Source organism: Myotis brandtii, unplaced genomic scaffold, assembly GCF_000412655.1.
Source record: "Myotis brandtii unplaced genomic scaffold, ASM41265v1 scaffold446, whole genome shotgun sequence".
Lineage (NCBI taxonomy): Eukaryota > Metazoa > Chordata > Mammalia > Chiroptera > Vespertilionidae > Myotis > Myotis brandtii.
The window spans coordinates 966,599-984,717 of NW_005367057.1; the positions used below are offsets into that span (position 1 = coordinate 966,599).

Sequence of the window (18,119 nt, forward strand, 5' to 3'; positions counted from 1 at the left end):
TCCTCACCTGGAAGACTGGCTGCCCGCTCGCGCTTGGCTTTCCTCGCCACCTCGAGTTTTCCATTTCCAATACTTAGAAGTTTTGTTTGTGAGGGTCCAAATGTGGCAGGAACTATTTACAGGTTTCTTAGCTGCACTAGCTGCAGAGGCCAAGAATGTTGGCCGAACAACTGACAAACCTTTCCAGGGAGAGATCTGAAGCAGAGACTGAAAAAACACCTTCCAATCTGTCAGGAACATGGAAAAAGTTGCTGTCTCTTCTACATTGGCAGGGGCCCTAAAGCACAGCATCACAGCATCTGGTTCACCAACCACCAAAACTTCAAAACACAGAGATCAGACTCTACTGTTTTTCTTTAGGAACACAGAGCAGCAGTCAAGAAGAGCAGGACCACAGGGCTCTAGGAAAAATAAGAAGTTATTGGGCTTTAGGGACTGTCTTTGCACCAGATTCATACCATATGGACTTGAACTAGAACCCACTGTTCAAGGAGCCAAAAGAAATCATGATACCAAGAGGTGGTGTGTGACAATCTCTTCCCACAATAAAAATAATTTCAAGCGCTTAGCATAAACCTGGGAGAAGGGAAGTTTTTCTGAAATTCAGAAGTGAAACCACTATTTGATAGTCCCTGCATCACCTACCTGAGATAGGGCATTTCCCTTTTAAAAATCACGTGGCTTAGTTTACTTCTTGGTTATATAGTTCAGAGCATGAACACTTGCTTTAATTCCATGAAATTAAAGATTAAGACTCACATTCCACTGTTTACAAGGCCTTTCATTTATTTATATGTTCGAGCCTTTCTCCAACCACCCCATTTCCACTTCTGAAGCCGTTCCCCAGAATTCCAACAGGTCCTAAAACCATACTTCTCGTTTGGTTGTCCTAACTGCCCCCAGCCTGACCCCCCCAGCCTGTGCTGTCCATAGGCAAGGCCCAGCAGCTTTCAGACGGAGTTCCCAGCGAGGCACGCACATGTTCCTCCTACGGCTCAACATAAAGCCAGTGTGACAATCATTAACAGTTGCCTTTGCGTCCTTTTGTCCTTTACACGTGAGCCCCTTCATCATTCATCGATGTAGTCCTGGATAGCTACTCCCTGAGGTCTGCTGCAACTGCTGTGCGCCAAGCTCTACTCGGCGGTGCCTAATTCATAATGGACACTGAAACAGACTTAATACTAATATCCTCAAATCCACTGAAAGAAAATGGCTTCAGCACTAATACCTGGTTTTAAATGAACTGAAGTGATTAGTTCTTATGCCCAAACCAGCGAAGTATGTGACATGAATAAAAGACAGAAACTAAACATGCTCAGAGAAACACAGCCTGCAGTCCAACGTTGAAGAGAAAAGCCTCCAAGAAAAGCAGTTTCACATAGTGTGAAGAAACTGGCCTACCTTTTCGAAAAATAAGCTGATAAAGTAGCTTATTAAAATACTTTTTTTCCATTTTTAAGTGGCAGTAAACTATAGTATTCACTCCAAGTCATCATGAAATAGAGTATGACTTCACGATGGCCGAGTCCACTTCAGGGCTGCCCTCTGAAGCCCAACTTGCCTTGATTTGAATCCTGGCTCATCTATTTACTTTCCATGTGACCAATCTGTTCCTTGCCCATATAAAGTGGGGACGATAGTACTGTACTTAATTGTAGCATCTCTGAAATCTTTAGTCTCAAACAGCTTTGGCCAGGCCTCAGTCTCGATGCAGTTGTCCTTGTTTGTGCACAAGGAGACTTGGTCGTTGCTTTAGGAGGCATGAATGGACAACTGCAAGCCTTCAAGGTTTCAGTCCATGAATCATTGTCCCGACTGTGAATAGAAACCCTTCTTAACACCAACATCGAAAGTTGCAGAACTTTAATGAAAATCACGGCAACAGTGGTAGAGCACTTCACCGAGAATTGCTGCATCACGAGGTCTCAGTCACAAATGTCAGATTGAAGCGTTAGGAATGCCTTACCTAGTTAATTTCACTTATGTGTTTCCTTTTATATAAGCACAAAATGATACAAAAATTTGTCTCGATACTACATTACATCAATTCTATATTATTTTTTTCATATTTTAACATCTCAAGTCAGGATGTATCACACAATTAATTAAGCCGTGTTCTTAGTGGTATACAAAATGCTGTATCTTACAATGGGGGAGTCTTAGATTGTTGAAATAAAATGACAAAAAAGAGCTGTTTACATTTGTATAAATACCCAAAAGTAAATTTTTAAAAAGCATTATATCATAACTCCAGAGAAGTAGCCTGCCTATATTCCTAATACCGTGTTTGTTTGCATTTAAGCTTAGAGTAAGCCCCAAGCAAAACAATAGAAATGTACATAGAACTATTAGTTCTTACTTACATGATTTAGTTATATCAACACACACAAATTTAACTCGCTACAATGTAGGCAAACTTAATTTTCGTCCATTTTACTGAGCATGTACGGCATATTCTTTTCTTGACTCAAATGAAATATTAACATATGGTCACGATGGGAGAAACAGCTGAGATGAATGTCTTTAGTAAACAGCAATAAATGTGTCAAACTTTAAAAAAAACATTATTATAATTTAATTGGCAGCATTTTTTTTCAATTAGCAATAATCGCGCCTCGGATAAACCTCATTGGCAACGATACTGCCACTGCGCAAAGCTTGGCAGCATTTTTTTTTTCTTTCTTAGTGTTACATTAAATGGCACATTTTTAATTAATGACATTTTGGGTTCCATGAAACACAGCAGTGCCCACCTCACAGGATAATGAGGATGCAATGATTAACAGCTATAATGTGCCTAGAGTGGTGCCTAGCTTATGCTAAGTTCTGAGTTTTCAGCTACTAATATTATCCTGAGTCAGGGGCTTTCCTATAGACTGGGAGATAACAATGTACTAGAAAGCTTTAAAAAGTTTTTTTGTTTTCAACCTGGAGAACTTCCCTACTCCTCCCACCTCATCTCAACACCTCGTCTTTATTGAGGGCTTAACTTTATGCCAGAAACTGTGCTTGATGCTGTGATGATGTAAGTATCAACAACAGGTTTGGCCTTCAAGACCAGTTAAATACAGAATAATTTTATCAATACTTATATAGACAGGAAGAAAGATAATGCCAGGTACAGACAGGAATTAAGAGAAGAAAAACATCCAAGCTCCATTATTTATCATTTAACAGCTGGACCTAAGAATAAGCTTTAACATCTATGTTCCTTGGTTTTCTCATTTGTAAAATAATTTATAATAACCCTCATCAATAATGCTGCCCGAAATAAGATGAATCATTTCCGTTGTTCACCTAGCCCCTGTTCACAAATGCACGTGGGCTCAAATTCTTAACTCTTGGTGAAGGTGAAGCCAGGAGAGGAAATGGCAGGCTGTCTCGGGAGAGCCTAGTGCTTGGTATTCTGATCATTTCCCTTTCTCTTGGGGGAACTCCTCTCCTGATCAGCTCAGGGATGAAAGGCGACCCAACCTAGACAAAATCAAAGTTCTTCCCCCACATTTTACACAACTTACTACCATGCTCTGGTTATGATGACGTAAGCTGAAATTGTCACCCAACATCCTCACCTCGCTGTCTCCCACCCCAAAAAGAGCATCCCTAAAGAGTCTGCTTAGATGAGAAAACCAATCCAGGAAGAAAAAAACCAGAGGCAAGTGTGGGAGATGGAAAGATGGCTTCTTTGGGTGTTTGGATCTAGATAAACTTTCCTGTTTATGAACTAATAAATTGATTGCCCTTCAGGCTGACACTACTTTGAATTGAGTTTCTAAGGGACAATTGATTAATAATCAAAAGTACACAATATCTACCTGAGAATAAACTCAACACAGTTTAATGCAGTGGTGTATGATTAAATAAAAGCAAACTAGGTATCTTGTATATGTCACTTGTATATGTCAACCAAATTAAACAAAATGTAGCAAGGAAATTTTCGGCATTACAGGTATGTGTTTAATGATTTACTCTACATCATGAAGCCTGAATCCCACCACTTGCTACAGGGAAACAAATTGGCTCAACTACACTTTGTATTCTTAAATATCTTTATATTTAAATTACATAGTTAAATTTAAATTATATTTAAGTTATAGAGTTAAATGATAGTAATTCTCTTTAATTTATATTTATAATGTGAACAGGTGCAAGATTTGTTTACAGTAATTTATGGCTAATAATCCCACATATAATAATTTGCAATTATGAAAGGCCTACCTTCTCTTTGAAATCATTGTTTAAAAAATAAAGAAGGCCAGGTGGAGCTTTACTCCTTTTAAAATGTGAGTCATGAACAAAATGCAGGATGTTGCACTTAACATGGGTCAGGGAATTTGTTTATGCATCAGAATTTGTCAAGAATTCAAAATGGAGAGGGACTCTAAAAAAAGACATTGGGTGTTAATACTACAAACTTCTAGAGACCTCAATTATTCCAATTTCACCCCCTCCAAGCAGTTGACATGGTTATTCACTAAAACACATGTTTATTGTAAATCCTATGGGAATAAAAGTGCATATTACTCACATGAGCTGATAGTTCATTTAAGGGAACTGTGCTAGTTAAATTCTTTCCTAAGGAATAGTCTATAATTGAAAAGTTTAGTACAATTCTATAGAGATGGCAAAGATGCATTATTACATCATGCAGATTTCCGCCCCCTTTCTTTTGCCTTCTGGGCAGGGGGAAAACATAGTATAAATTCTTTGGTTTTTGTCCAGTTTTCAGTTTAAATTCTAAAAGAGATGGAACTCAACACTTTTCTTGGAAATGAGACTACATCATAACAGATTTCATTGTCAGGAAATTCCTCTCCACCCTGATTTCAGATCACATGTTCATTTATGTACCTCGCCCCACTTTTCCCAATAACAATTCTATTCATCTATTCACACTTTTGATTCAATTCATTCTATTTCTTGCCTGTTTCAAGAAGACAAATTTCCCTTTTAGATTAAATATGAATCCTTTGAAATGCCATTTAGTTGTCTCCCCAGCAGTACTGTGAATGACATAATTCTAAAGAAATTTTTTACTGAATGAGGGAGAAGATTCCTGAAGTTGCTTTAGGAAGTATATGTATTTTAGACTACAATAACTTATTTCCTATAAATCCCATTTCCACAATTTTATACCAACTGGTCTTTGTGGCATTACTGTCTTTGTATTCTCTTCCACAATTTCTACCACAAATTTTATATATTTGTGTTCTACAAGTTTCTTCTAGGCTCATCTTCTCATTATGTATTTTTTCATATTTCTAATCTTTCCAAATCTCTTTAAATTAATGCCTTTGGTTTCCTTTTGGTCTAAAACTTATTCCAATCATAAACTAAAAATGGATATCACCAATGTCCAATTTTATCTTTGTTTTTCTTAACCATTAAGTACACAGATGCAACACAGATGTAATAATCTTTTACTCTTTTATAGTCATGCTGCAATTTCATAACTGTATGAATTCCAATAAAACTAGGAACATTTAATTTCAATATGTGAGATCATAATGTATACAGAGCTGCCATAAGGTATAAATTAAGCCAGGTATATCATACATACACATATACAATCCAACAACACTAAAGAGTTCCAAGTGTTTTTCCTTCAGTTATTGCTGGATGTTTCAAAACACAGCCTAAAACTGGTCATCACAACACCCCTGTGTGGCAATGACAAGAGTGCAGTGAAAATGGATAAAAGGCACAGAATTCATAGGACACAGCTCACTGTGAGAACAAGTGCGGCCACATTTGTGAGCATTGATGGTTCAAACAATGATGTGGAGTTGCTAACTTTCTGACTGAATATAAGAAATAGTAGCTAAATGTATTTATTCAGCCTTTATATAGGACATACTACTGGGTGTTACCAAGTAGAAAAGACCCATTCATTTATCTCAAGAGGGTAAGTTACATACAAATATCAAAGGCAAGAATGGGCAACTGGTGGTTAGCTGGTGTGTCACATGGCCTTTTGACACCTTTGTGGCTGACAAAGGTGATCCTTGGGTTTGGCCTTGTATCAAATCAGAAAATGTTTCAGACTATATAACTGAACATACTAAAAGCCAGGATCTAATTAAAATAAGCACTAGGACAACCAGGTGCAAAAGAGGGGTTAATAGGAATAAGGTCTCGTAAGTCAATTCAAGAGGCTAGAAAACACATCTTTTTTTAAAAAAAATTTTTTTAGATTGTTTACTTTTCAGAAAAACAAAAAATCGCACAAACCCACTGACAATACACCCAATCACCCAACAGTAGTTAGTCAATGCATCGTCCTCTGCAACCTCGATATTTCCTTCCTCCAGAAGTGCTCAATTTTCATTGCCAATGTTCTTGGTAGATTCACTTTTCACTGAAAAAAAAATAAACATACAGTCACATGTTTATACTGTTTCTATTTAGCCTGTTCTGTTTTTTCCTTTTCTCTTCTCCTTCTGATGCATACCAATAGCACTGCTCACAGGGGTAGACAAACCATGTCATGTCCCAGGCAGCCAGGATATACAATTCTGGCCACAGTAAATAGAGAAATGATGTCTGAAAGTGGCAATTATATTTTGTGAGGTAACATCCTTCCTGACTGTGTGGAAGACTTGAGAATGGTCATTCACAGTGTGGTTAGGATCCCACACTCATACCACCGAATAGATTGCGATTATCACATAGGCTAGCCAAGTGTGGTTGGAATAAACTTTTCCATGATATTTTTTAAACTTAAAATTGAGGGGCAGTATACATTGAGTGAATGTGGGCTGACAGAAGACTAGCTAATCGCCATGTCCTTCCTTTCACAAGAAAGACGACTCAGAGCAGAAATGGAGTTCCTTTAAAGGAGCTGCCTCGACTAGAGCATGCAAGTCTATCACTCACTAAACTTGACAGAGAATGCACCTTTCCTCCCTATATCTATCCCCTGGGGTAGCACTTTTGCGGTATCAATATAAATGCAAGTCACTCTTTCAGTTTTGTTTTTGAAGACTCAGAATTTTATTTTATTTATTTTTTATTGAACTTATCAGGGCGGCATTGGTTTACAAAACCATACAGGTTTGAAGTGTACAACTCAATAAAACTTCATCTGCACACTGCATCGTGCGCCCATCACCCCAAGCAAAGTCTCATTCCATCCACATTACCCAGCCCTTTGCCCACCTCCACCTACCCTCCCACCCCCATCTCCCTCGTGCCATCACCACACTGTTATCTGTGTCTATGTGTTATGTATATACGTTTTTTGGTTAATCCCTTCACCTTCTTTCATCCAGTTCCCCAACCCCCGCTTCCTTCTGACAGCTGTCAGTCTGTTCCATGCCTGTTTCTATTTTGTTTGTCAGTTTATTTTGTTCATTAGATGATACATATAATCTGGTATTTGTCTTTCCCTGACTGGCTTATTTCACTAAGCATATGGTATTTGTCTTTTTCTGACTGGCTTATTTCACTAAGCATTAATATAGGTCATCCATACTGTTGCAAAAGGTAAGATTTCCTTTCCTTTCCTTTTTTTTTTTTTAACAGGTGAGTACTATTCTATTGTGTAAGTGTACCACAATATTTTTATCCACTCATCTACTGATGGACACTTGGGCTGCTTCCAAATCTTGGCTTTTGTAAATAATGCTACAATGAACATAGGGATGCATATATTCTTTCAAATTTCTTAGGATATATTCCCAGAAGTGGGATCGCTGGGTCAAAGGTAATTTCCATTTTTTATTTTTTGAGGAAACTCCATACTGTTTTCTACAGTGGCTGCACCAGTCTGCATTCCCACCAGCAGTGCACGAGGGGTCCCTTTTCTCCAGATCCTTGCCAGTACTTGTTGTTTGTTGACTTACTGATGATAGCCATTCTGGCAGATGTAAAGTGATTTTAATTTGCATATCTCTGATGATTAGGTTTTTGTTTTTTCTTTCTTTTTTTTTTTTAATCTGCAAAATGAGATCCAGAGTGACTACTCTATTAATTTCATTGTATGGTGAAGCTAAAAGGAAATAATATGTAAAAACACTATTAACAATTAAGGTTAAAATAGAGATTATTTTGCTTGAGGTTTATAGCCATTTATCTCCACTGTGTAAATAAGAAAAATAGAGCTCAGAGAGGCAGAGTAAATGCTCAAGGGCCCAAAGCTAATAAGAGTTGGTGCTACAATCACAAACCTGGATCTAGCCTCATATTCCAATTGTCAAGTTCTTTGAGGTTTGCCGATAGTACCTAGATTTAAGATTGTACCAGCAACCAAACTGGTGTTTATAAATAAGGCCTTGAAATAGCTTCCATCCAAGATATGCCCCCATCCTTGTGGAATTTTATAAACTCTAGCAGCGTCCTTCAAGTGTCTCCATATTACAAGTTGTTGTCTCTTCTGGCTTTCTTTGCACTTAATGCAAACTCTATTTAGCACCTATTGAACTGTAAAGTTTACATTTGTGTTCCCGAGATCTACCCATTAGCTCACACACACTCTGAAAGAGAAAGGAAGAGAAAGAAGGAAAAGGAGGGCTAAGAGGAGGAGAGAGAAGGAGAAGGGATGAAAGGATTCATTGGCCCAACAACAGACTGATGTATGAGCAGCTGCTATGCCAGGTATTTTCACTAATTCAAGTAATCAATTTTGGGTTGGATTCCTTCTCAAAGGCAGAGGCATTTTCTAATTTTGAGTTATCTTAGAACAACAGAGAAATATATTATGCTGGTATTTTTAAATTAATGGGGCTTTGTACTATTTGGCATTGCAATTTTCGAACTTTTTCCCTTTCCTTGCTTACTGAAGTTGCCCAGTTGTTTTCTTTTAATAGAGCTCCATTCTTTTTCCTTAGACTGAAATGAAGCACGCTTTCATCAAGTCATTTGATCTACTAGTTAATTTTGGCAAACAAAGACCTGTGAAGCAAGTAACACTATTCTGATCACTTCATACTGGATTGAAACGAGATGGGTGATTAGCACTCTACATCTCCAATCTAGTGAGTTACCTTAACTGCTAAATCTTTTCAGTCAACTTTTTTCATTCCTTAAAAAGCAAAAAGCAAACAAACAAAACTTGCCCATTGCTCATCAATATAGGGAACAAAGTAAATTATAGCAATCTACAATAACAAACATTATAACAACCATCAACTGTGAAAACTACTGAATCCAAGCCCAGAAACACATTTTCCCAAAACTAGAAGAGAGACACCTTGTGCTATGAACTCAAGATTAAAAATTCAAGTTTTTGGCTTTGGAGAGAGAATTTCAAGGCTTTCCAAAGAAAATGTCCTATTCTTATATAATCCTTCTTCTGTATTAAGGGACCACCCTGAAGAATATCCAATGGTTTGAGAAGGTACAAAAAAAACCCCACAAAAAAACAAAACAAAACAGACACCTTGAAGTGTTTACACAAAGAAATGCATGTATGGGAAGGCCTGGCATTGTTTTTTAAAGTATGTGTACTTATGATATGACAACACTGGTATGCTCCTTCAAATCCTGTCGGATCCTCCTTAGTTCTTTGCTAGAGCAGCTCTAAACTATCCTCTACACTTAAAGCACAAGTCACTTGTGCTTCCTGTAGATAAGTCAAACATCATACACCTACCAAAAAGGAGCAAATGTTTCTTAAGAAGGTTCCAAGTGCACTACAAAAGTAGCTTTTCTTTTTGCTTCATTACAGGAAGCCTTACTTCAATGTGCATTCCTAAACAAGGTAAAAGAGGTGCTGTGTGTGCATGTTTATTTACACAGACAATGTTTGCCCTGGCTAGTAACCCACATTACTAAACAACTTTCCCTGAAACCAACATTTAAAGAGAGAGCTATGTGAATTATGTTAAGGAAAAAGCAAGGTTTTATACAACTTTTTTAAAAAAAGTGAAACTGGTCATTTAAAAGTAAAATTTCTTATTTAATTTGAGAAAAAACCCCCCAGCTATTTTCAAACTGTAAAAAATATAAAAAAGAATTAATCTTAAGATTTAGAAATCCATAATTGATTATTAGAAACTTCAAATTTGCTAATTAAAAATCTAGTTTCAAATTGTGAAACTGACAAAATTTTGGCCACTTGGGAAAAATTTTTTTCCCTATTAACTTTCCCAAGAATAAAAGCTATTATATACTGTCCAGAGAAGACATTACAGTAAAGGTTACTTCCTGTTACAGTCAATAATAGCAATAAAACCGAATTACATATTTCAGGTAATATTATCTTAAACAACAGAGTTCAATCCAATCCAAGGACTTTACGGTAACATGGAGTTTGTTACAATGAAACTTGGCCTGTACCTATAATTCTTAACTGAAAATGGTATCTAATGGTTTTGAGTTAAGGTAAGTAACACGTAGGACTCATGTAAGACAAAGAGCATCATTTTATAGGCAGGCATTTAAACTGGTTCAGTCATTTTAAATTGATAGCTTACATTCTCTCAAACCAGACAGGAGCAGCTCATTTGTCACTTACAGTATTAACTGTAGCTATAGAGTAAACGTGTGTAAATCTACTGGGAAAACACATATGTAAGGTAATACAGATGGCCCTATTGCTTGGTCTCACTAGAGTTATTCTGAACACTACAGGAACAAATTGATACTCACCTTCGTGAAGAACGTTCATGTCTTTACTGGATTCTTTCAATACCACATGTAATGTTGGGTACTCAATGATCACTTTGTTCCTCAAATTGTCAAGGAGACTCTTGTGAGGATCCAGTTCATAATATCTTATAATAAAAAAGCAAAACAAGAAAATGCTCTTAATATTAAAAACTACTCATAAATAAAATTTATCAGAGTCCCTTACATTAAAAAAATTTTAAAGTGACAACATTAATCCAGTAGCTATTTCCTTAATAAAAGGCTAATATGCTAATCGACCAAACAGCAGAACGATGGGTTGCTATGATGCGCACTGACCACCAGGGGGCAGATGCTCAATGCAGGAGCTGCCCCCTGATGGTCAGTGCGCTCCCACAGGGGGCGCACCACTCAGCCAAAAGCCCTGAGCAAGGCTCATGGCTGGCAAGCGCAGCGGTGGTGGCAGGAGCCTCTCCCACCTCCACGGCAGTCGGACATCCCCTGAGGGCTCCAGACTGTGAGAGGGAGCCGGTCGGGCTGAGGGACGCCCCCCAAGTGCATGAATTTCATGCACCGGGCCTCTAGTTTCCTTATAATATAGTAAATTTAATATTAAAAAAAAGGTAAAAGAGCTATTATTATGAAGGTTCTAAAGCTAAATCAAAAGCATATCAAATAAACAGACATTAGGAAAGCTCTAGGATAAGTCATTAATTTTTATATCAAGTAAGGAATAAAGACTAACTTTAATATAATATCTACATTTTATGTATCATAAAATTATCTTGGATAAATGGTATCTAATGACTACCTAAAAATCCTCAAAAAAAACTTAGTTTGAGCCTTAAAAGAAAAATAAACACCATTCCATGATAATTTCTAGTAATGTATGTCAGTAAAATAACTGGCTACAAAATACTTTTGTAAAGTGGATTAGAAAACTGTGGTACATCTACACAATGGAATTCTACACTGCCATAAAAAAAGAAGGAATTCTTACCATTTGCAAAAGCATAAATGGAACTAGAGAGCATTATGCTAAGCGAAATAAGCCAGTCAGGGAAAGATAAATATCACATGATCTCACTCATTTATGGAATATAATGAACAGCATAAACTGATGAACATAAATAGAACCAGAGACATAGAAGCATTGAACAGATTGTACAACCTATGAGGGAAGATGGGGGGTGAGGGGGGTAAGAGATCAACCAAAGGACTTGTATGCATGCATATAAGCAAAAGTATGAGGGCTTGTGCTTGGAGGAGGGGGTGGAGGGGGAGAGGTCAATGGGGAAAAAAGGAGACTCATGTAATATTTTAAACAATAAATAATTTTTTTAAAAAAAAGTTCATTCCAATGATAGCTTCTAAAAATTTATATTGCCATACAATTAAATACGACCTTCCTTTATTTAAAAAATTTAAAAAACCAGATTTAGGTTTCTGAATGAGGCAAAAACACAAAATCTAAGAAATATGGAGTTTATTAGCCATGGTGTATATATGACATAGCTGTCAAATGTATCACGGGTTCTTAGATGCTCATATCCTTAAGATATGAAATCCTCATGCCATTACTTAAAAAAATGTGAGTTGATTAAAGATGCATTCCCCTAACATGCTCCCTTGCCTGCTTTCTGGAATAGGATCGAAAGGGGTGGAATTTCAGCTGGCTTACTGGGACTTAGTTGCATATAGGAATGTGCTGGCATGTGAATATTGTGTCATGTCAAAGAGGAAAACAGTAGAGATCATATCCACCAACGCAGCACAGAAGTTCTCTAACTTTTCTTTTCTATCTCTACCACTGATAGATGATATTCACATACACAACACACATCCCAAGGGATACCCAGCCCTGACAGCTCTAACTGCACCTTTTCCCCTCCTGCCCAAAAAAGCATAATGGAATACAAGTGATCAAGTGTGAAGTTATCACTGGGGTACACTTGAATCTGCTGTAGTTTTGTTTTAAGAGTAAATCCTTCACAAACCTTGCTATTTCTTAATTAGTAAAAAATTATTTACTCCATAACCTGCAGCTGACTGAGACATGTAGCACACTTACTAAGAACTCCTGGTATAATGATTTCTTTTGTTCTAAGTTTTTCCCATGTCATAGTTATCAAATAAGGGAAAACAAAAGTACTTAACAAAATAGAATGCAAAGGCAAGCCCACTGTAAAAAAACTGATTTCTTTTTAAGAAGTAGGTGACAAGGGAGAGAATAAATGTGAAACCAAAACTTGACTTACATTTGCCTGACCACAAAGCTCACCCCTGAGATTAAGTTCTTCATTTTAGAATCAGAATATTTTTTTTTGTTAAAACTCAAAATGCAAAATACTCAGTTTTCCTAAACCAGCCATCCTAGTGCCCATAGGCCACAGAACACATACATTCTTTTCCCTCTGTAATGTATTACAGATGTGCTTATGATACTTTAAAAGTGGTTCCAGCATTCAAGGATTAAATGTTTCACATCTTTTAAACATTATTTCCCTTTGAAATATGTAGCATTTTAAAAAAAGCAGTAATTATACAAAAGAAAATGAGATTGAATTAGACATCAAAGCATAACATGAACTTATAAAATAAAATATAAAATGGATATAACTACATGTTTCTTAAGAGAAAATAAGACTTGAATTCTCAAGTAGAAACTTTTCAAACAGTATCCTATAAACACTTGCAGTAACTTATCTTCTGTGCATTTTAACAAAATAATCAGGCTTCTATTCAAAGACATTTCCCAATAAGGGAATGTTTTCCACTTATTTCAATTTTTGGTAAATAATTTTCTGTGTATACCTTCTGTCTTAGGTATTTTATTTCTTTTTACAATATTAAATATTCAGTAAGTTCTGTAGATTTCCAAGGCTGGAGCAATTAAAAAAAAAAAGGATTTCTTCAAAAGCCACATGGTAATCAGAGCCTAATATTATTGCTGATACAGTATCAAATAGTTCCAAGCATAGGAACCTTTAGATACTTAAAAATTACCATGTAATAATCTACATATTATTTCAATCTTAAAGCTATAATGATTACACTTGCTCATTTGTTTTTTAAAACTTGGTGCCTATTTTATGTGCCAACCAGGCACTGCAGAAAGCATTTAGGATGCAAATATTTATAAGAATTTATAATGAATGATTTTTAAAGTATTTTATTCAAATGCAATGGAAATCTGGTATGTTGTGTGTTTTTTATTAGAACCAATGAATTTTATTCAATGTTAACTCTAAAATGTTGCCAACTTCTAATTATGGCAATATTGCTATTGACTGTCAGTAAGCTTGTAGGCCTCAGCTTTCCGGTCTGTTAATTAAAGAGGTCGGACTGTACTAGATAATCTTTCAGCTGAAATTCTGAGTTTCTTTGATTCTTCTGCTACTAGTGGTTATTCTTAGTCTACTAAAGCAATTTTCAATTGGTATGCTGCAAGAATCTTTAAAACAAGCAATGCCTATTTAGTCAGGGGCATTACCACTTTTCCCTTATACCAGTGGTTCTCAACCTTGGCTGCACATTAGAATCACCTGGGAATCTTTTTAAAATCCTGATTTCTGGGCCTCATCCTCCGGAAATTCTGTTTCTTTGTTATGGGGTGGGGCCACAACATTAGTAACAAAGAAACAGAATTTCCAGAGGATGAGGCCCAGAAATCAGGATTTTAAAAAGATTCCCAGGTGATTCTAATGTGCAGCCAAGGTTGAGAACCACTGCCTTATACTGTCAAATAAAAAAATGACAGTATGGTGATTACCAGAGAGAAAAGGGGGTGGGGAGAGGTAGAAGAGCGTAAAAGGGGGGGAAACGGTGATGGAAGGAAAAGTGACTTCGGGTGGTGAACACACAATAAAATATGATGTATTGTAGAATTGTATCCCTGAAACTCATATAATTTTATGAACCAACTAGAGGCCGGGTGTACAAAATTCGTGCATGGGGGCGTGGTGGGGGGTCCCTCAGCCCTGCCTGCACCCTCTCCAATCCGGGACCCCTCGGGGGATGTCCGACTGCTTCTCACAATCTGGGACCCCTGGCTTCTAACTGCTCGCCTGCCTGCTTGGTCACCCCTAACCCCTCTGCCTGCCTGATCACCCCTAACTGCTCCCCGGCTGGCCTGATCGCCCCTAACCTCCTCTGCCTCGCCCCACACCCAGGACTTGGGCTTCCTTCCCTCTGGCCAGCCGCAGGCACCCAGGACCTGGGCCGGCTTCACCCGGGCCGGCCGCAGCTGCAAGGGACTGTGGGGCGGGCGGCTTGTCCCTCTCCCAGGCCGCAGGTGCAGGTGCAGGCGCAGCCGCTGACCCCCGGGACTGTGGGGCAGGTGGCTTGTCCCTCTCCTGGCCCGCAGCCTGGCTGGTCCCCATTCCTCTCTCGCGAGCTCATTTGTGCCTGGCTGGTCCCCATTCCTCTCTCCCCAGTGTTGAGTGTCTGAGCTGTTATGGCGTTATGGCGTGAGGGTGTGATGGCCATTTGCATATTAGCTCTTTATTATATAGGATGTCATATCAATAAATTCAATAAAAAAAATAACAATAGTCAACACAACAACACCTGTCCAGGGTGAATGAATCAAAATTATGCCTACATTTTATTGTCAGATTGGCAAAAAATAATGTATTTTTTGGCGTGCTGTAGAATTTTAGTAATTAGTTTATGTTACCATGCATGAGATTAAAAAGGTTGAAAATCACTGACTTATGCCATGAACACTGTTTTACATTCATATTTACTTAACAACACATCCTTATAGAAACTTTAGCTTAGGACAAAGTCATTGAACTTCTTTAGTAACAAAGAATGCCACTTATTACATAAACATTAAAATATATATTTGCCATTTTATGCATTTTACATTTTAAATGTAGTCTTGCAACTTTTAGTACAACCTTCAAACCATTATTATTATTTTTTTAAATCATCTTTACTGTTAAAAGTATTTCAGATGTCCTCCCTCCATTGACCCTCTCCTGCCCAATCCTGCCCCTTCCACAGGCCTTCACTGCACTATTGTCTATGTCCATGACTTATGCATATATGATAAATTCTTTGGTCAATCTCTTCCCGCCTCTCCCTACCCTTTTCCTCTGAGAATCCTCAGTCTGTTGCATGCTTCCTATCATGTTTACTTCCAAGAGAGTAAAAAGCACTTTGAATGTTTGTTTCCATTATCTTGAGGCAAATTGTACAGTGCAGCTTGGCACTGCCTAAAACATTTAGACTTTAGCTTCTTTGCCAGCCATTAAGTCAGTGAATCCTAAGAGACAGCTGTATCTTTTTTTAAATTTACAAAAACTCTGGTGTTCCCATTAGTAGAATGGCTCTGCTACCATAAGACAAACTACTTAGGTTTGGAAGAATTAAGATACCAACATTTGTCTTTTCTTTTACCCTTAGGGACGCTCTCAGACATTTCCTCTTGTTATTTCACTTGCTTTCCCTCACAGGCTTGCTGGCTGACCTTGCTCCAGGCGGCTTCACAGGGGCATTTGAAGGGCAGCATGGCTCAATAGGCTAAACAGGTGTTACAGTGACTGACATTATATAAATAAAAGTTGTCTCGATATTTAAGGGTATGCTTTTAATCTTGGCACTGTTACTAACTTTCAAAGAAACTGGCCACGTTCCTGAAGTTCTTTCTCTGCACTTTATTAGCAAATTAGGGGGTTTTAAAAAACTTCTCATAACTCAAAAGGAGACAGAGAATTAAAAGAAAAAAATGAGTCACAAAGCCACTTTATTTTCCATCTGACCACTGACACTCCACCTCTTGTATTCCCTAAAATATATTGGAACTAAATCTGAATATTCTACAACTTTAACAATATACTAGCAGTACCTAGGTTACAGATTATTTTCCACTATAAAATAAGAACCCTGATGAGGTGAATACCAAGATTCCTCCAGTTCTAAAATTCTACAAGTTTTGGCTATGTATCTGCCAAAGGTAGCACTTAACCTATATTCTTCATAGTCACATTTATTTCTCAATATAGGGTTCTGGGTTAAAAGTGCAACTAACTGATTCCAAATGTAAAAAGTTGAATCTTCAGCTATTTAAAAAACATAACCCTAATAAAAATCAGTTTATTGTTATTTGGTTTTAAAAGTATAGCTCATTCTGGCAGAAGGGAATTCAGTAAGGGACCATTTGATAACTAGAAGACATTAGAATCAACCTAGAGAATGTCCACGCACATGAAAGAAATATGTAGAGAGGGGTACTAAATATTTGTGTCATCTCAGAGAGGACATGTCCAGTGATGGAATGGGTTTTATATGTGGGATTCTGTTTGAATCAGTTTTATAATAACAATTATAAAATTAGTTCTAGGGGGAAAAGCTCAGCTAGTTGGCATAGCTGGGTGAGTATTTATTTGCAGGACAGATGCAAGCACAACTTAAGTTTCAGTGGCTGTAAGCTGGGAAATTTAACATCATGTTGAGAGTTAAAATATATTTCCCAAATTTTTAGAGAAAACTTTCATTTTATATTTCACATAATTCCCTTAACCAGTAAATGAAATATATATTTGAAACAAGAGCATCACTAAGTAAACTGTAGATTTATAACCTGCTAAGAATTTGACCATCACATCCCTTTGGATCTGTCCTTCAGTAAATTTATCCACTCTACTTATGTTGCTTAATAATTTGTAATCAGACACACACACACACACACACACACACACACACACACACACACACACACGTATACTAGAGGCCCGGTGCACAAAATTCTTGCACTCTGGGGGGTCCCTCAGCCCGGCCTGCACCCTCTTGCAATCCGGGGGACCCTTGGACATCCTTAGCGCTGCTGTGAGAGCGGGAGAGGCTCCCGCCACCGCCACTGCGCTCACCAGCTGTTATTTCACTTGCTTTCCCAGCTCGGGGCTTCTGGCTGAGCAGTGCTCCCCCTGTGGGAGTGCACTGATCACCAAGGGGCAGCTCCTGCATTGAGCGTCTGCCCCCTGGAGGTCAGTGCGCATCATAGTGACCAGTTGTTCTGCCGTTTGGTAGATTTGCATATTAGCCTATTATTATATAGGATACTCCTCAAATGGAATAATGACACGATTACTTGAAATTTCTGGGTGATTCAGATATTTCATTCTAGTCAAAGAATGTCAACCTCCTCCCCAACCAGACCTCTCACTGTAGTTTATTATAAATACCAAAATTATGAATTCTATGTGTATTCCTATATCCACTGTCTGCTCAGTCTTACAAACATCTAGCTTATTCCTGACTACCTTGTGTACAGGGCAGGGGAGCAAAAATAGGTTTACAGTTGTTTGTATGGGAAATGCACTAATTAATAAATAATAATGCAAGAATAAACTGTTTCATGTACTCACAACTGTAAACCTAGTTTTCCCCACCTTGTATATACTTGCTTCCTAGAAGCCTTCAACCTTTTCACCTCTAGTGAATACCTAGTACTTTACCATTGTATTCCCAATGTTTAGAACAGTGTTTGACAAGTGACAGATCTCAGTAAATATGTGTTGAGTGATGAATAAGCAAACACA

The 18,119-nt window shown here is 37.7% G+C and overlaps 1 protein-coding gene across 1 annotated transcript in view; it reads right to left on the bottom strand.

Annotated features, from left to right (window-relative positions):
- Positions 1–2,590: 2,590 nt before the first annotated feature.
- ZNHIT6 (zinc finger, HIT-type containing 6) overlaps positions 2,591–18,119 on the bottom strand; it is a 61,976-nt gene continuing 46,447 nt past the window's right edge. Inside the window, exons 9-10 of the mRNA XM_014546429.1 lie at positions 10,594–10,718; positions 2,591–6,361 (exon numbers count right to left, since the gene is read on the bottom strand). Of these exons, the coding sequence (XP_014401915.1) occupies positions 6,321–6,361; positions 10,594–10,718 (166 nt within the window). The 3' untranslated portion in view covers positions 2,591–6,320. The remainder of the gene's footprint in view (positions 6,362–10,593; positions 10,719–18,119) is intronic.